The sequence below is a fragment of the Akebia trifoliata genome, chromosome 2 (genome assembly GCF_017979445.1).
Source record: "Akebia trifoliata isolate Shusen 1 chromosome 2, ASM1797944v1, whole genome shotgun sequence".
NCBI classification, from domain to species: domain Eukaryota; kingdom Viridiplantae; phylum Streptophyta; class Magnoliopsida; order Ranunculales; family Lardizabalaceae; genus Akebia; species Akebia trifoliata.
The window spans coordinates 1,730,891-1,750,271 of record NC_141376.1 but is presented as its reverse complement, the minus strand read 5'-3'; the positions used below and the strand labels follow the sequence as shown (position 1 = coordinate 1,750,271).

At 35.9% G+C, this 19,381-nt stretch overlaps 3 protein-coding genes across 3 annotated transcripts; 1 reads left to right on the top strand and 2 right to left on the bottom strand.

Annotated features, from left to right (window-relative positions):
• The first annotated feature begins 2,049 nt into the window (after window positions 1–2,049).
• LOC147408662 (Major facilitator superfamily protein) lies at window positions 2,050–12,527 on the top strand. The gene is made up of 14 exons (XM_086420423.1): window positions 2,050–2,507; window positions 4,938–5,049; window positions 6,043–6,155; window positions 8,632–8,754; window positions 8,843–9,042; window positions 9,316–9,391; window positions 9,650–9,736; window positions 9,857–9,937; window positions 10,026–10,058; window positions 10,220–10,273; window positions 10,366–10,407; window positions 10,637–10,715; window positions 10,799–10,869; window positions 11,106–12,527. Exons 1-14 carry the CDS (start codon window positions 2,346–2,348, stop codon window positions 11,193–11,195), a joined length of 1,323 nt encoding a protein of 440 aa, XP_086276549.1. The 5' UTR covers window positions 2,050–2,345; the 3' UTR covers window positions 11,196–12,527.
• On the bottom strand, window positions 12,338–13,397 carry LOC147408661 (plastocyanin B'/B''-like). Its single transcript, XM_086420447.1, is given in 2 exon segments — window positions 12,338–12,860; window positions 12,862–13,397. Coding segments are annotated over 2 exon segments (498 nt in total). The 5' UTR covers window positions 13,038–13,397; the 3' UTR covers window positions 12,338–12,538.
• A 2,783-nt stretch (window positions 13,398–16,180) lies between these two features.
• LOC147408660 (uncharacterized) lies at window positions 16,181–17,588 on the bottom strand. Its single transcript, XM_086420436.1, has 4 exons — window positions 17,315–17,588; window positions 17,121–17,215; window positions 16,739–16,984; window positions 16,181–16,620 (listed from the first exon to the last, which is right to left on the bottom strand). Exons 1-4 carry the CDS (start codon window positions 17,418–17,420, stop codon window positions 16,444–16,446), a joined length of 624 nt encoding a protein of 207 aa, XP_086276562.1. The 5' UTR covers window positions 17,421–17,588; the 3' UTR covers window positions 16,181–16,443.
• Between the last annotated feature and the right edge of the window lie 1,793 nt (window positions 17,589–19,381).

Sequence of the window (19,381 nt, the reverse complement as noted above, 5' to 3'; positions counted from 1 at the left end):
TCAGATCAGACTTTGGACATGATCCGATCCACTTCAGTCAATTGTGTTCCCTCATCGACCCTATGTTTCTTTTGTTAATTCAAGTGTATTCAAATCTATTTTCACTGCCTTAATCTCTTTCTTTAAATAAATAAATAATCTAATCTCACTTTTTTAGAACACTGTCTGTAAAGAATTAAAGACTTTCCTCTTCCTTAGATACCCCTTCATTAACAACTTAGTTAAGTAATGGAGATAGTGTGGTCCGTGGCCTGAGTTCTTTTCACGGAAATACAGCTCAACCATCAAATCACGAATGAGACGCAAATCCGGTTTTAGATATTTTACTTTAATTACTAGGCTCCAAATTCATTAACAAATATATTCTTCCTTGGGAGGTTGAGAATGGAAAAATGAAGAAGAAGATGACAAATATAATAAAAACTGTTTGTTTTTAAATCTTTTAACTTGGAGTGAGAATTAGATTGAGTTGGGGAAGATTTTAAAACTAGAAACGTGCAGGCAGACGTGAATTCGAAATTAAGGCTTCCTACCCACTCTTTACTTTTGTTTATTTTGTCCTCTAATGGTTTGTCAAAGTGAATGCACAGTAAAATAACTTGTCTTGTCAAAAAGACATATCTATCCTCCTTAATGTATCAAATATACTAAAGCAGGAAAAACAAGCCCTGAAGCCTAAGGGGTTTGTATGATTTCCACCCGCAAGGGCGTTGATGTGCGGGTGTTGCACGTGCTTGGGGAGGGTTTCATATGCTTTGGTTCTGGCCTTGGCTCATCTGATCCCCCGTTATTTATAAAAAATTAAAATAAAACTAAAAAATAATTGTGTTATATCTAGACCATGGCAACAACATGATCCTAATTAACGATAATAATTATTGATTTTTTTGTTCATTAATCTGATGTTTTGATCAATCAATATGCATACTTGTTGGTTCAATGGAATTGATTACGGAAAATGTTATGCAATCGAACTCATCATACATAATGCACCATCTAACTGAATTCATGTGGCTCGTCAATTTGCTACATTTTACATTGGGGCAAGAAATATTGTGAGTTCATTTCTCAAAACTTTTTTTTTTATAACACACTAATTGAATTATTAATTTGATTATTGCGGAGGATATGTTTTGAAAAAATGACACATGGCAATTATAAGACGATCTAGTCGAACGTCTAGATTAGCAGAGGAGGATGAAAGGTCGGCTGTTGCTTTCAATCGAACTCCAAGGGTCTAGGATAAAAGTTCATAAGTTTCGAATCCTTTAAAATAAGGAGTTTAACCATATTTGTGAAAATCAAGGAAAACCTCCAAAAGAATGAAACCGTTCAAACTGAAATTAAAGAGAAAATCTAAGAAGATTTAAGGGAAGAAACTCTATAAATACATAGGTGCAAGGCACTTGAACGTCAGAACGGTGTTATTGCAAGCACACCCAAAAATAGGAGGAGAGGAGATCGCAAAGCTTTGTTACAGATCTTAAGGTAGTGCAATTTTTTTGCATCTATAGTTATAATGCATGTGAACATTTTATTTTTAATTATCACAACCCTTCTATTTCTTTTTACCTATCCAACTCTGTGGTTTGTCCTCATTTTTCTTCTGTCATCAACGGCCAATCATTGAATCTAATTAAATGGGACATTTAGAGTCATTAAGCATCCTTTTATTTTTAATCATCTCGTCTTATCTATCCAACTCTGCCCATTTTTCCTCGACCAATCTTCCCTTCTTTTCCCACCATCCCAGCAATCTATTATTTGCTCTGAATTTTGAGAGAATGATAATTTACCCTTAATATTGAATTGTAAATCTATATTCCTATTCAGCGTTATACAATAATAAGTTAAGTGGTGTGCTATAAATAACCTTTGGCGTGGAAATATAAGATCAAGGATATAAAAGTAATTCGAGGAAAATAAGGAGGGGCATTTAGTACTTGAAACAGAACCTTGTAGATCCTTTGAAGCCACGCATCCTGAAGAATCTCTGGGATTGCACTATTCGACATTTGCTTTCGTTATTGGTCGGTTAAAACCGAAGAAAAACGCGAAAGTGACCTCGAATCCAATTTATCCTCTCTCTATCTCTCTTTCTCTCTCATTCTCGCGTAACCTCACACGCACGTTAACCTTCAAAGCAAAAGCAACGAGCTTTGTGACCCAAACAGTAATAGTTCTGTTGCTCCTTTTAAGGGTCTCTTCTACTGTACTAAGTCTTCCTTATAAGAATACAAGGGAGTAAGGAGTGTTAGATATTCTTTCTATTACTTCTGCTTTCTTCACTCATTCAGAGAAACATAAAGAGAGAGACACTAAGAGAGAGAGAGAGAGAGAGAGAGATGGAGTTGAAGAGATTGACACACCTCTTTGTCACAGTCTTTCTGTATAACTACGCCACCCTTATTGTGGTTCCGTCCCTCGTTGACGTCACCATGGCGGCACTTTGCCCGGGCAAGGACGAATGCTCACTCGCTATTTACCTTAGTGGATTCCAACAAGCGGTACGTTCAACCCTTCTTCTACTTCTACTTCTACTTCTCTTCCTTCTTTAGTTGGCTGTATTTCTTGTCCTTTCGCTGGATACCGAGTGTCCAACGTCGTTGCATCCTAGAAAAGTCTTGGAAACAAGGAAAAGGTACTGTTCATAGAATTTTTTTGTCATAGAAATCCGGGATCCCCCAATCACATGTGCCCGCGTGTACTGAAACAGCCCCAATTTACAAATTACCTAAGTTAAGTCTGCGACTTACGTGGCATGTGGTGAGGTGTGGAAGGAGGGTTTCAATCTATCTAGTCTCAAACGGGGTTTGAGGTAGAACATCAAACGGACGGCTGAGATACACTAATTTTTTTAAAAAAAGCTTCCTATCAGAGCCGTACGTTTGATGTTCTGTTACAAAGGATTTTTTCCTTAACATAATTATATACATGGTGGATCTTTGCTCCTAAACATTAAGGAGCATATTTGCTCTTGAGCAGCTCACCAGTCGACACGTTATCCAAACAAATCAGTATGTTTTCCAAAGATGTTGACCTTAACATTCTCTGTTGTTAGGGACTTCTTATACATATCTCATGAGAGAGATCCCTAAAAGCACTTCTGTTGCTTAAAGCTAAGGAGAACATAGCACTAGTGTGTACACAATTGAGAAAAGATTTTTCTAGAAATATCAAAATTCTTTTCCAACGAATCATTTTCCACTCAGCTACTTGTGCGATCATACGTATATACATACGTAATTTGGACCCACTAAACCATCCAATCCTTCCCAAAAAAAAAAAAAAAAAAAAATTTAACTTGATTTGAAATCTCCAATCAAACTATTATAATTTAATTTAATTAATTAATTTTAATTTAGCTTTTTTTATTATGTGCCCAAGTACCAATGACATTGTGACATGTAAGGATGGATACACATGAAGCAACTTGGGAATCAGTTCCCCTTTTTATAAAACAGGGGAAAAGAAAAGAAAGCAAAGAGAACAGACTGTCAATATTCACATGATGCAAGTTCTAAATGTGAGATCATGTTGGACACCAAAAGCAGCCAACTCGCATGCGTAAAGGAAGAGTGGAGGTCTTTGTAATTAACCGTTTTTCTCTTATGTTTTTATTTTTATCTTCCACAACCTTGACAATTACTTATCCCTGTGGGACCCCTTTTCTAAGTGTCAAACTTCAACTTCAAATCCACTTAGAAATTTTTTCGGACATTGTCAATGTCTTAAATTTCGTTTCGATCAAGATCTAGATGACTTAGTTTCGAAAACATAAGCGAAAAGTCAATATGAGTTGTTAACTTCATTTATTTAGAGAAACTGTTTGTTTATAAAAAAAAGTCAATTTAAAATCTCACAGAATCTAATCTCAGATGACTAGTTTCACAAATTCTAGCAAAGGTATTTTGTAAATTGTGGATGCCCTCAATACATACGTGATTTTGTGTAATTGGTGGGTGTGGGATTTTGAAAATTTTCAAATTGACTTTTCTGTAAATAAAATATATCTCTTTGCTAATATTCAAGGTCACTCATCCTCTATTTTAAGGTTTTTATGTTTTACTAACATATTTTTTTATTAGTAGAAAATTGAAATACTTGTAATTTATATTTTAAAATTCAACACTTTTTGAGATAGTTTATCTTGGAAAAAATAATTATAATTTTCAATATAAAAAAATTATCCTTTCTCTTTTGCTTTTGGGGACAAACCGTCAAGCTCTAAGGAGGGCCAACAAGTTACTATACAAGGTCTGACTTGTAGCTATTCTAAGTTTAAAGTTAAAAAAAAAAAAGCACATATTTCTTAGTGATTCTTCTTAGAATTCATCCAATTTCAATGTCCGATGGACATATTTTCCTATCTCAGCCAAACGTTTGATGGAAAGGAGATCGTCTGTAGCACAACTATCCTGTAGCGCTTTGTAGCAACTATGGCTCTCTCTCCTTAGTGGAGAGTGTTACAAGATGTGTTACGAAGGACCCGCTTCCACATTAGATGTGGCTCCGTGGTGGTATTTTCCCCCCTTCGTTACCTAGTGATTAATGCCTTGACTCTTCGCAAATAGCAATATCACTTTTTTCAAATGTTTGGAATGATGCGTCTAGAACCATATAACATATATAAGCACCTTTCAACTTGGGTAGGCCCATAACATATATAAGCACCTTTCAACTTGGGTAGGTCACACCATCACCCAGGCCAAAGAAATATATATATATATATATACAAGCTGATGATCATAGCCATCCATTCTGTTGATTTTTTTCTTTTTTTCTTGAAAAGTTCATCGTATTACCACTAAATCAAAAGAAAAGAGTGACCACGTTTCTTAAGACAAATAATAATAAATATTAAGACATTAAGGCCTAATATATTGATGTGTTGGGATCATAACTTGATTTAATGTTACAAAATTGATTTTGTGCAGATCACAGGGTTGGGGAGTCTGATGATGATGCCAATCGTGGGAAATCTCTCTGATTCATATGGGAGGAAAGCTTTGCTCAGTCTGCCTATGACTCTCACAGTTATTCCCTTAGGTACCCTTCTTACAACATTAATCATAGCTTCAAATAAAAATAAAAATAAATTAAAAAGTGAATTTTGTATTATTTATCTCTTTTGAATATCTAAATTCGAATAATCTATTTGAAGAAAAAAAAATTCACAATCATTTTTCAGCCAAGAAAATAGATCAATTAGTGATAAAATGACACTTTTGTAATATAAGCTTCATTAATAATTAAGCAAATTGATCTTTGATAAATAAATAAAAAGACATTTCCTTTTCTTTTTCTGTTTTTTTTTTTTTTTTTTGGGCTTTGGCAGGTTGCATATGTTATCCCACCTGACACGTGTATAACATTAAATAGTCACTTTCTTAGTGGAAGGGCATATGGAATTTTGAAAACATGATCTAAAGAGCAAACCTAATCAATTTAACATTACATTTTGGAGGACACCTTGAGTGTTTGTTGTAAGTTAATGTTGCACCCAGTTGATATTCAATGGCCCGCCAACTCATAATCAAAACCTTTTAGTGAATAAGGTCCATCTTTGATGGTAAAGATGAGGACTCCCACCATTTTCTGATTTTCACTGGGATGATTTTTTTGACCTAAAAGAGGATTCTCTTGTAATTGTAAATTGATTTTCTTTTACATTTTTAAAATCATCAAAAGAAGGAAATTTTGAAGAAGAAAAAGAAAATTAAAGTAAAGAAAAAGCATTCAAACAATTCTTTTATTTTCTGAATATTTTTATATATCAGAAGGTCCTGAGATCCTTCACTATGTTGCTTTTATTTACTTTCTCTTGTGGGTTCCACCCTATGTAAATGTCCTACGTAGGATAGCGTGGTAATTTGGTCCCTAGGAGGAAAGTTACTATGTTGCTGATCTCATCATTTTCAATGAACCCACCAAGCCATGCTACTCATCAATAAGGACCACTTGCGAAATCATAACTCTTCTTTAACCTTTTATAGTTGTCGGTTCTGATGCTGTTTTATTTATGACATCGAACGGTTGCAGTTATATTGGCGTATAAAAGGACAACTTACTACTACTACGCGTTCTACGTGATCAAGATTATGACTTCCATGTTCTGCGAAGGAACTGTTCAGTGCGTCGCTCTTGCTTACGTGGTAATGTCTCAAACTATCTTTTGCTTCCTTCGTAAGGTTATAGCGTTACCTTTTAAAGACATGTTTGGTTACAACGTCAATTAAAGCTCCAGAATAAAGTTAACCCAAAATTTTCCTAAACCTGAATTTACTGAACGTAGATAAAAGTTAAAAACTATTATCCTCAAGATTAGCACCACAGGTCAAATTCATGGTTTTAAATCTTGGTTCCGCATCTCGTTCAATCAAAATTTAACACCATTTCAAACTTATTAACTCGGAGGGGTTGGCTCAATGGAAATTTTAATATGAGCATTAATTCCTCAGGGGCTAACCGTGAGAGCGTACGTTCACTTACCTGGTTCGGGCGTTGCACATTCCTAAGGATTGGTCTTTGGACAAGATCATGGTCTATGGAGTGGGCAGAAGCTCAGATACATACCCTAACCATTGTCTACAGGAATACTCAGCAAAAAATAAATTTAAGCTTTGATTTAGGTGTATCATTTTCATTCATGAACGATGTAGAGATGACTAAAGCGAATCTACTAAATATCAGGATTTTTTTAAAACCATGATGTAATTATTTGGACTTTGGAGTAGGTTACTCTTAATGGAATAATAAAAGTAAGTAATTAAGATTTATTGTCAATCACGATAGTAGCTTCTTGGAATCTTCGGTGCTTTGAATGAGCAAGTTTTTCGTAGGATTTTTCTTGGATTAGCATTAAATCCAAGAGAAAAGTGGATATGATTTTATTCCTAAAAAAAAAAAAAAGTCAAAAAGGAGTTAACCCATCATAAAAGTATCTGAATATTAATAGCTATCGTGTCCCTTCCAAAGGCCCAACTGATGGCTCTTGGATCAACTAGGACAAAATAGTAAAAATACTTAACTTGATTTAATTGGTGTAAAAACTTTACATCTTTTAACATAAATTAAAATCAAATTGGTCCAAATATGTGTATAAGTGTGTTGTGGACCAACTTCCCATGGAAAAAAAATACTCACCATACCTAACACCATTACCCATTTAAATAGTTGAATATTAACTTTATCGATGGAACTTGTTCGTCATGGGTTTCTTATTATTTAAAAGATCCGCTATAATAATAAAACTGTGTTTTTAATTTTTTGTTATTGTTCAAATATACGCTTTATAACACTTCTAAATAATAGAATTATTTTAATATTTTATAATTAATTTTACTATTTGTAAGTCTCGTTGTATGGGTTATAATAAAAGTAACATTTCACCATCGAAGTAAATATCACAAATCTGAAATTATCATTAGCTTTTCCTGTCTCCACATCCCAAATCTTTGGGGGTAAGGTTTTTTTTTGTTACGGTGTCGTCTTCGTAACCCTATATCCGGGGGATAAGATTCCATGTCTACATCAAAAAGTATGAAGTTAAGTGTAGTCAATTTTTAATGATGGTAGTGTTGAAGTCGCTTTACGCCGACGGTTTATTACAGTTGGAGAAGAAAAACATAGTCCAACCAACAATCCACTTACCTATAAAATTTTCAAAATATAAATTTTTTTTTTTAAGTCTTCTTGCCCTCTCTGTAGCCAAAATATCTTCTTTCGTCAATTCAGGAGTTGTAACTCTGGCCCCACCAATAGATTTTCTATGTTCAAAATCTCTATTATGTTCAACTTCTTTTTTTAGGATTTTTTTGTAACCGACGGAGTATACCATCAACACTCTCAAGTATGCGTGACAGACTAATCTCCCTTAAGGGGCCCGTATGACCAATTCCACATGAGTTTTATGGGTACGAACAAAAATCCATTTAAGTGTCACACGAGGTGGTGGACAGGGGATTCGAAGACAAGACTTGGGGAGCACACCCCAGACTTACCATCAAACCCAACCCGGTTGGTTTATTTATTTATTTATTATGTTGTCCAACGTGGGACAGTTTAATGAATCGGATTCGGATCAATAACAAATTGATACTGATCCGATAAGGATTCAGGTTTCATTGGATCTGTATTTTTAAGACCAAACCGGATCCAATATGACAAGTAGGTCTGAACCTGAAAAATTCAATATTTCCAAATCAATCTTAACCTAATTTGATTTAATACAGAAATGTTGTAATGGTCAATACGGTCTTTCCGGTCCAATACACTTTAATATCTTACGCATGTTAACATGGTCCCAAGTCTCATGTTTGAGCTTATTAGTGAGGCCCAAAAAACTTATTTGATCCTTTGATAGATCTTGGGCTTGGATAACATAGCATTATTCCACGTTTAATCAAAGTTACCATTGTTTTAGACGGGCTTGGGCTGATAGTTAAGCCCTTATCCGGCCCATTAGCAATTCACTAATTGCATCAAATATTTGCTTGGACTATTTTAGCCATGTATGATTAGTAGACACAACCAAATTAATTGCAAGCATTTTGGTAATTTCATCCATTCAAATTTCCCTCCACAATTCCAACTTTGCAAGAGCTCAATGGATCTGTTCTACTTCTACAGTCTGACAACGTTCCAGAGGCCAAAAGAGCTTCGGCTTTCGGAATTCTATCGGGCATCGGATCCACTGCGTTCGTCTGTGGAACCCTAACCGCTCGCTTTCTCTCCGCTTCTTCCTCTTTCCAGGTTTTCCCTCCTTTTCAATTTATTTTGTTCATTCTCTATTTCTAACTTCTCTTTCCTCACATAATCAATTCTTTGTTACGGATTCCAGGTTTCAGCGTTCTTAGTGGTGCTAGCGACCTTCTACATGAGAATTTTCTTGCCAGATTCAAACTGTCAGATCGATGCTTCTTCTCCGCTACTCTCCAAGACCAAGAATTCTCCATCCAATGGGGAATCATCGTGCCGGAAGTTACAGATTGGTAAATCAATTCCATCTTTACACGACATGATCATCTTGTTGACTAGTAGGTAAGTTTAATTTTTTATTAAAATTTTAATTTCTCATTTTAAACTTGTTCACTATGAATCTGAGTTTTTTTTTTTTTTTTTTTTAATTTCTTAATCGCTACTGTTTGAAAGGATGCAATTTATGGATAGTTGTGATCATCCAGTTTTAAGTGCCAATATCGTTACTTGGATGTGCACACTTCCATGTGTATTGTAATTGCAGACTACATTTATGGCTCTAACGACCTAAAATTTCTTAATCATCTTGTTATTAACTAAAGACTCGTCGTGTAGCCGGACATTCACACTAGCGGCAATTGTTGCGTTCTTCAATAGTCTTGCAGATGGTGGTGTTCATTCTTCAATGCTGGTACGTTTCTCTCTTTGTTAATCAGAAATCTTACTGAGGTCTTATAAAAAGGATTCTTAGCTGAAATTAGATTGACCCTTAAATGCATTTAGATGAATTTCAATCATTTAATAACTTTGACATTTCTCGAATTTTCAAGTTTTGATCTGCTTCGGGTTTCTAGCATTGCAATTTTGGTGTAGAATCAAATGGATTCCAAAACAATAATTATAAAATGTGTTGTTCCTCTCAAAGATACTTTCCATTTGAATTGTGCAGTACTATTTAAAGGCCCAATTTCACTTTAACAAGGACCAATTTGCTGATTTAATGCTGATAGGAGGAATTTGTGGGGCCACATCACAGGTATTTTTACCTAATTGTGCACTACTTTGTTGGCTATCTCTAACTTTTTATTTTTATTTTTTCACATTCATTCTTCCCAAATATTCCAGTTTGCAAATGTTTTCAACTCAAATCTTGCAGTTGGTTCTCATGCCCATACTAGCTCCTTATTTAAGAGAGGAGATATTGCTTAGGATAGGTCTCTTAGCAGGCTGTGTAACTGTAAGTACCTTTGACTCATTCAGATGCCCATTGCCCAAATATTTGTAAAGTCTGGAGTTACTGATCTATGTGGCCTTGAATGATGCAGTCATTGCTCTACAGTATGGCGTGGTCTTCATGGGTAATTCTCTTTGAAAATCAATCAGCGAGTTTCGTACTTATTTGTTATTTCTATAGAATCTCTATCCCTTGTTCATTGATTTTGGAGAATTTAATTTTTCCTGATGTGTTTTACACAATGTTGAAACTTGCTTAGCTACCTTGATGTTCAAAAAAATGCAGGTTCCTTATGTTGGATCTATGGTTACTGTTGTGAGTGTTTTCGCACAACCTTGTGTGAGTTCTTAACTTTGTATATATCATTATGAGTTATGTTCTGTTGGTTTAAGCATTAGTTTTCTTCATCTAAAAGGTTCTAACTCGTGCAGTTAAGGAGCATTGCATCCAAACAAGTTGGTCCTGAAGAGCAGGTAATTTTTCTTCAGAGGGACTCGAATATTATGGGTGATGGACTATTTGTTAATTGTATGTTGGATTCTGACTGCTAACAGTAAAATCCTATATGATTCAAGACTATTGTTACCAACTTAACCATTTTACAATATACAACATCGTTTTGGGCCCCAGTCTCGTTATCTATCCTTCTGCACATCAACACTACTCGATTTTTCTAACGGATCAAAACTAAACTCATTGCAGGGAAAGGCTCAAGGGTGCATGTCCAGTATTTGTTCATTCGCCAACATTATATCTCCATTAGCTTTCTCTCCACTTACAGGTAACTATTTCTTTGAAATCTTGTTATTTGGCCCCAAACATATAGTAAACTAACAAGTAACAATCACCCATTTTGTTCTTCAGCTTTATTTCTGTCCGAAAAAGCACCATTTCACTTCCCAGGTTTCAGTATTCTGTGTACTGGATTCCTAATGGTAAGCACATTTATGAACCATGCACCTTGATGAAAGCAACACATGTTTTTTTTTCATACTTACATCATCACAGCTTTAACAATGTGGATTGCTCGACTACATACTTGGATCTTTTAGGATCCAACTTATAAATTGGCCTTGCAGATTATTGGAGTTTTTCCTTTATTTTTCTTCTTTGTTTATAGTGTTTACTTAACTCGTAGACTCAATTTCACAAACACAACTTCTATTTGCAGATGATAGCATTTATACAATCTTTTCTAATAAGGGCGGCTCCTCCTATTTCAAGCGACAAAATCAGCAGTAGCAGTCATGCAGAGGCATAGCCTCTGGCACTTTAATTAATCCGAAGCCTCGTATACATATAAGAAAGTTGAGAACAAGCACATATATGTTAAGTTCATTTATTTTTACATGCATATGTGTATATTGGGACTCTCCAACATTGAGCAGGTTATGTATGATGACGACCGAAACTGTTTCAGACCAAGCAACTGAAGTTGTTGGTCCGTCCCAGCTGAAAGAGGCTTGATCCTTCCTGGAAATTTGTGTTTTACTGAGGGAAGAGAAGAAGGAATCCACCATGCTAAGCCCTGGAAGCATATTCGTGTGGTAACTGTCTACTTAGTTATTTCACATAATTTTGGCTTATAAATGCCTTCGTTAGTTCCCTTGGTGTTCATTTTGTACTTTTTAGTAGGCCATGTAATAGTTGAATTATGAATTCTAGACAACTTATTACTAGTTTAATTAAACAAATCCAAATATGTAATCTAGATCATCTTATTATAAAATATATTGATTGTGGAAGTAAAAAATCTTTAACACTCCTTGAGATTGGTAATTTGGTTATGATCTTGAATCTTTTTTCTTTAAGCTCGAGGGGAGGGTACCTACAAAAACACTTACAACAGTCAAGAATGTTTGATAAATCCACAATTACCTCCGGAGCATTCCCCCAAGGGTCATAATGCACCTAATCCGATTTCCAACTGGAAGTGATTCCACGCCCACCTTCAAGATCATACCGAATAATGGGTCCACCATTAGATTGGGTCTGCATATATTCCTAAGTGGGAAGATGCCCCTGCGGTATCTCGAAGGCACACATTTGTCATCTTCCTGGGCATGATACATTAACCTATTCCATTGAGGTTTTTTTACAATTTAAATCAAGAACTTGGCTGAAGCTTGCCTTCCTGCTGAGACTGAATTCAACAATGGTTAAAGCTCAGCATAAGTAAAACTGTTTGTGTTTGGGATCATGAATTAAGGGGTTTGACTCAGGGATTAGGTCATCAAACATCCTTCCCAAGTTGATATGAGTCGCATTGGTCTTCTGTTTTTTTTTTTTCTTCTTCTTAGTAATCACAATTCACGAGAAAAGATTGAAAAAAAATGGAATATATTAATCCAAAGAGTTCTTTTTAAATTGGTTTCTAACAAAATAACCTGATACTAACGCACGTTTGCACCATAAAATCCACCAGTTCAGTTAAAGAAAATGTAATTCCCAAAATTTAATTTCATTTTTACCCATTCTCTCATCCCTCAATACGAGTTAACTCGACCTTGTAATAACAGATAACAACATCCAAGAAGAATATTCAAGGGGAAAAAGAAAAGAAAAAAAAAAAAAAAGAGACATCCCCGGCTAACTCTAAAGAATTTAATTAACAGTCACCTTGCCAACCATGCCAGCTCTTTGGTGAGGCGAACAGTAGAAACTGTAAGTACCTTTTTCACTCAAGGTAACCGAATACGTCTCGCCCGGGCCATTGAGAAGATCCTCCTCACTCATGGATATTTTCTTAACATCAACTCCTGATGGAACTTCGTCCTCGTCGAACACAACATTGTGGGGGAACCCTGCATTGTTCTTGAAGACAATCTTCTCTCCAGCACTCACAGAGAAGTTGTTCGGCAAAAATGCCAATGACCCATCATCACCTCCAAGCAACACATCAATTGCCAACGCATTACTAGCGAGTAGCAGCAGTGGCAATCCCAACTTCTTTGAGCGATGCCTTAACCCCGACCATTGGTGTCGGAGAGACTGACACCTTAGCGGAGCCCCCTACTCTGGTGGTTGCACCAGCACCCTTTAGGCCAGTGAATGAAGGAAGGGCAACAGTAGCAGAGGTGACACTAGCCATATTAGTTATCATGCTCTCTGACTGGGTGTAACGTTTTTGTGGGGAGTGTTTCAAGGGAAAGAAAAGAATTATTGAGAGCGTGAGGTGTGGACTTTTGTGTGTGTGGTTTGAATTTGGTGCGTAAGGAGTGAAGACAGGATGATGGAGGGAAGAGAGAATATGTTATCTCGTTCTCATTGGTGGGAAGATGGATTGCATTCGATGACGTGGCATGGATGAAGGTGAGAGGGATTCCATATGTGTGGAAGAGGACGAGACACTTTTTTTTTTCAAAATTGTTGGATACATAGAACAGAAATATTTAAAGAGGAATTATCCGATGTAGCGCAAGTGTGCAACTGATTTCAGATCAGGCGATTGTCTCCCAATGATCTGAGACACATTACTATGTACAAAGAAAATAAAATTAATCACTTAACAGCTATAATGCGCTGGTAGCACATCGATTTATTTTATCTTTTAATATATAAAAGGTTTGTATTTTAATCTTTGCATATTAAATGTTTTTTTGTTTTTTAAATATGAGAGGTCTACATCTGCTGTGCTACCAGCGCATTATAGCTTTTTAAACTTCCATTTGTTGAGCCATGGTTTGCTCCATTGTTGGCTACTAGAGTTGTGATTCTATACTCTAGGAAATAAATAAAGATATATAAAACCTAATTCAAGCAAGCAATAAAGTATTACTTCATAAGCAAGAGAACCTTATTGGTCCTATAAGAAACGAGTTATTTTATGGGAGTAATAAAGAATACAGTCAGCTAATTAATTAGAAATATGCGAGACATAGATGACACTTGATGCTGTAGATGAACTAATTATATACCCTCTATTTTTCACCAGGGAGGTCATGGCCTTCCCTTTTATTCCTCCAGCATATAAGTTTCCATTTCCAAATTCCCCTTAAGCAACACAAATGCACCAGATACGACTTGATGATGATTCCAGTCACCAATGGTACAAATAACTTGTTTACTTTCCTAGAGTAACATGATGCACCAGATCCTTAACTCAAACCAGATCCCTACACCGAATTATCTTCTTCCCTCTTCGAGTCTCCTTGTCCAGCATTAAATTGGAACAATATAGCAGCCACTCCAGATAGTTGTACTGAATCAGTTAACCTCCACCCGCCAACTTCACTTCTCAGTGTTTTGTTTTCAAATTACCATCTCTGCTTCTCTAAATCATAGAGCTAACAATGCGTTTAGAAGCGAGTGGAAGGGCTTTAGGTCATCAGGTTTTTTATTGGAGTTGTGTTATAAATGGTGTTCTCAACATGCCAACGCAACACATGATGACGAGGCTGTCAAAAAGGTGCCATCATTGAGATGGATGCCTAAGGACTCATCCAGATCAAGGGGATCGAGATGAGATGAAGGTCGGATGGATCTAGGAAGGCCCTTCTGCCCAACAGGTAACACCTATTTTCACCTGATAGGTTGGCTGGGCCGTCTAGGCAAGGAAGAGGTTACCTAGAGCATGTCACTAACCAATGTTGGTTGTAGTAACTGGCATGCCTTAATGGGTTTCTAACTTACCTTGCAAGGCCTACTTGTCACGCCCCAAAATTCTAACATTCATCCCCATGATTAAGTGTTAGAATCTCAAGGGGTGAGAGAGTGGATTCTAACACTTAACCATGGGGACACATGTTAGGATTTTGGGGCGTGACCCTACTACCTAATGCTTAACCTACCAGGCCGAAGCGCTAACAAGTTATTCGGCATTTGACCAGTTGACTTGATGGTAGGCTTTGTAAAGCCCAAACTACTCCATCGCCATGTCCACTTTTGACATTGCCTTCTTAACCTGAGTCAAAGATGTTGAGATACAGGGGACCTACATATTTATGACCCCTTAGCCTAAAACTCGATCAAATTTTTTCTTTTTTGAATAGTATAATATATTGATAAAAGGGGAAACAGGAAACAAAGAGGCAAAACTCGATCAAAATTCTTCCCTCGAAATCCTCTAAAACTCCTCTTATCCTCATTCCCATGAAACTTTGATGCCATGAAGACCAAACAGCCATAGAATTGTTTTATCTGGAAGACAAAATCACCCTTAAAGAATCATCAACAAAGACCCTATCCAACTCCACAAAATCTGTTATATCGGTAATTGGGGAATTTTAATTGTAACAATTGCTAGATGGTCTCCAAAATCAAGTGAGACAGGAATGTAAGGTGTCATGTGCAAATGGGTGCCATAGTAAATCCTAACATGCAAGTATAGGGTGAATTTCTTCACCACTATGGCTTGGAATTTGACGCAAGAAAGCTTGAGTTATGGTGTCCAATTATTAGTTGGTTGCTGTCCAAATACCAATTTATCAACTCCCAAAATTGTGGAGAACGGGTGTACGAGGTGAGGTTAGGTTAGATTGCAATATGATGAACTTTGGAATCGTCAGGCATACTCAAAATTTCAGAAGTAATTGCAACTGTTTAGGTGAAGCAGAGAAAGGCAGGCTTGTATAGTAAAAAATATGATTGAGGAATCAATTCGGAGGGTAATGGTTTCAATAACTTCCTGAGGTCTCCTGTGTGTGAGCTATGGATGAAACTATGAATACGGTAAAATAACCACAAAGGAAAATACATTCCTTGAAGGAAGTCGATGTACTTATCAACAAAAAAAAAAAAGTAGATGTAATTGCACTACACATGTTGCACTATACTAACATTCACTCCTATATGTTTCACTGTCATGCACACACACACAAAAAAAGTCTATAAAAAATCTTGAGAAAATTCTCACATGAGCGAAATATAACTGGGTTGAATCACACACCCTTCTTTAGATATCATACCCAATTAAACACCTGTATTTCCCAAGATTCATGCATTCATCTCACCAAGTACACATGGAAGCAAGTGAAAGCAATGGCGAGAAATGCAACTACAAAGTAGAACCCACACACTTATAGATTCAAACAGAAAATCCATACAGCTTTCTCCCAAAAACATTTAGCATTAGTAATCCACTAATATCTATGAGTAATTTTTCTTCCGGAACATTGGCATGAAGAAGAGATTTTAAGCCTTATAAGCTCACTCAATGGCAATCTAAAAAACTAGAACAAATTAAACATTAGAAGTTGAGGACCAAAAAAACACGAAACAATCACTTCGAAAACAATGACAGAAGTCTTCATGTAAATATAGCCAACCATTTTTTCCCATGTTTTTCATTATATATACCAGCTAATAATGTGTTCTCCACAACATATCTCAAATAATCTTACTATCTTACAAGAGCAAACTTAGATCTATCCAATACTTTAACTTCTTGACCATGAAGTCCAACATAGAACATTTACCAAGCAATATATACAATGGCAAACAAAACAAAGTTTCCAATGGATTGACGCAAGACCATAAATGTACAAACCATATGAAACCATCCTTCCACCTCATAAGATAGGCAAGACATTGTCGTCGTCGTCGTCATCACCATCCATGTCTAGATACTTGAAGCTGACACCCCCTTTTGGATCGATGTAATTGAAACTAGGGAGAACATAGCACTTCATCTCGTGAAACAAGTTTAGATTATCTACCAACTTATGGAACACGTTGCATCGGCAACACTATGATCACGAAAAAAAATTGAACATTAAACCAGAATTCAGAAACACTAACAAAAATGAAATAGAAAAAGATAATGAGATATATAAACTGCATTTAAGGGTTGATGAACGATTGTACCTGAACGAAGACGGTACCATCATTGTAAGCGTGAGGATTGATCGCACGGGTGGTCCTCTGTCCGCAGATATTACAAGTGAAGGCAACGAGCATTCTTCTACGAGGAGATTTGGTGAAGAGAGACCATGGAAAGGTTGATATCTTTTCGGTTCCGGTGTCAACAGGAATGGAGGGGCCTTCCATTCCAGAACCAGTCGTCCAACCTTTACCAACTGCAGCACTTACAGCCAAACCCATGGCCACATCCTTATAGGACAAAAACATTCTACAAACATAAACCCTAAATCCCCAAATTTTATAAACAAACAAACAAGAGAAATATTACAAATATATATATAAATAAACAAATTCAGAATTTATTGAATTAGAACAGAACAAATACCTTTGAAAGAGGGGAAAGGGAGAAGCGATCGTTCAGAAGAGGAACGATGTTCGTGTTGTCCGATTCGGATCGGAGATCTGCTTCGTTCTCGTTATCTAACCCACATAATAAAAAATAAAAATAAAAATAAAAAAGATTTTGTGAGAAAAATTATAGAAAGACGAACAGATATGAGAGAAAAAAAAATATTGTACTTTTGGAGAAGATTAGGAATCGGAGAGGTCTTGCAGAAAGATTCTTCTTTGGTAAGAAAATCGAGATAGGCGAAGACGAAGATGCAGATGCAGTTAGGGTTTCCATGGAGATGAAGTAGAACAACTTCTCTCTAACTCTCAGACACACACACACACACACACACACTCAATCTTTCTCTTGTTATCCGAACTTGGAGAAAATGGTATCAAGGCTACGCGCGGGATCTCTTTGATTTCTTCTGTCCGAATTGCAGGAAATGCTGTTAAGCTAACGCGCGGGATCTCTCTTGTAGAAGTAGCGTGGAGGTGCGCACATAACCGTAGATTATGTTTCCTCGCGATACGAATTAACAGCATCTACGGTTATGTGCGCACCCCCACGTCAGGAATGTAAAAATCACACTAAATCTAATGTCACTCCAGCATTAGTGGTGTACTTAACTGAGGTGGTTTTACCGGTTTAGTTGAGGAAAACATTACGTTTGGGGCTCTCTATCAAACAAACGGATGGGATGGAACGATGTTCCAAAAAATGTCCAACGAAATGAATCTCGAGGAAAATTGATCTCTAGGAAACTTTGTTTTTCCTTCCATATAACAAAACCCTTGATTAATAGGTCTGATGCTGTGCATCAAACTTCGATTGGTATTAGAAAATTATTGTCAATCATTACCAAGGCCATTGATTTTACATTCTTACCCTTCATTATGACTGGTCAAGTTTTCTAACACTAAAAAAAATGCTAACTTGACTCAAAAAGAAACTCACTGGACACTCACCAAGTTTATTTGCATCTCACCAAAAAGAATCCATGTTCTGCGCACATTACCACGACAGTGAGTGTCTTTTCGAGTCAATTTAGAATGACTAAAAATTAATGAAAATGCTAACTTGACGTCCTTCACCTTGCAGGGACCTAGATTTCTTTTTATTATTAATTTTTTTTTCAAAAATGGATTTTTTTTTCATTTGGTCACCATCTCGAGGTTGATCTCTATCATGTTTTTACAAAAAATTTCAAATTAATCGCAGAAGATTTCTTATTTCAAGATCCCTCGACGATCAAATTAATAAAAATATTAAAATCATTAAATTGAAACATGAGAAAAAATATATATTTTCATATGTATTGAAAATAGTATTTATAGAGATTTTCTTATGCTGATAACCTTTCTCTGTGAAAATCTTGCATGTGTAGCCCAATCTCCTTTCGATTAAAATCTTTCCATCTTTATCTTATTGATTTTGTGATGAATCATAGGTTTTTTTTTCATGTTAGGATATTGTAGATCTTAGAAAACCTTTCACTTTAGATCCAATCTTATTCTTTTTTTCTAATTTTGAAATCTTTCATTTACCAATTACGCTCTCAATCATTCTAAGCCAAGTACTTACACGTCTTGTTTAGGTTGAGTCCCCTTAAGGAGTCAGCTGAAGTGTGAAATGGGTGTCGCAGGTGAAATTCTCTATCACTGAATGGTTCCTCTAACCTTGAGGACAAGACATGTATCCCTTTTGATTATTTGTTGCCTTGCTTTAGTGGCCACGAGAAGGCACCTTATTGGTCTATGTCATCAAATGGGAATTATGCACCCCATGAAGATCATATGATGGTATGAGAAATGATGATACAAGATTCATTTTTTTTACTTGTATTAATATTGTATTTTTTGTTGCTTTGGCCGAAAGATAATTGAAATATTATCGTTTTTGAGAATTTTATTTGATGGTGGAATTTTGGCTGTGGAAGAAATGAATTTTATTGGTTCACATATTTTCTAATAGTTTTTTTTTTTTTTCTTCTAGCAAATAAATTTGTTATCATGAACAAAACTTTGGGTAAACATTCCTCCAATAGAACAAGAGCACAAACCCACATTTTCGATGAATGATAAGTTATAACAAATATGATCTTATTATGAAGCCGAGTCTAAAAAACTTGAAGGAAATAATGAAAATATAGTAAAAAATCATCCAAACAACGTTGAATTCAATGATTATTACTAAAACAATCTTTTTTTTTTCAAAAATAATCAAAAGACGTTTAAAATGTTGGAAAGTCCAAC

Coding starts and splice junctions, on each gene's coding strand:
- LOC147408662 (XM_086420423.1), top strand. CDS start 2,346: ATGGAGTTGAAGAGATTGACACACCTCTTTGTCACAGTCTTTCTGTAT. Junction 10,274..10,365: donor GTGTTTTCGCACAACCTTGT/GTGAGTTCTTAA, acceptor TAACTCGTGCAG/TTAAGGAGCATTGCATCCAA. Junction 10,716..10,798: donor AGCTTTCTCTCCACTTACAG/GTAACTATTTCT, acceptor TTTGTTCTTCAG/CTTTATTTCTGTCCGAAAAA.
- LOC147408660 (XM_086420436.1), bottom strand. CDS start 17,420: ATGGAAACCCTAACTGCATCTGCATCTTCGTCTTCGCCTATCTCGATT. Junction 17,216..17,314: donor ATTCCTAATCTTCTCCAAAA/GTACAATATTTT, acceptor TATGTGGGTTAG/ATAACGAGAACGAAGCAGAT. Junction 16,985..17,120: donor CCCTTTCCCCTCTTTCAAAG/GTATTTGTTCTG, acceptor TTGTCCTATAAG/GATGTGGCCATGGGTTTGGC.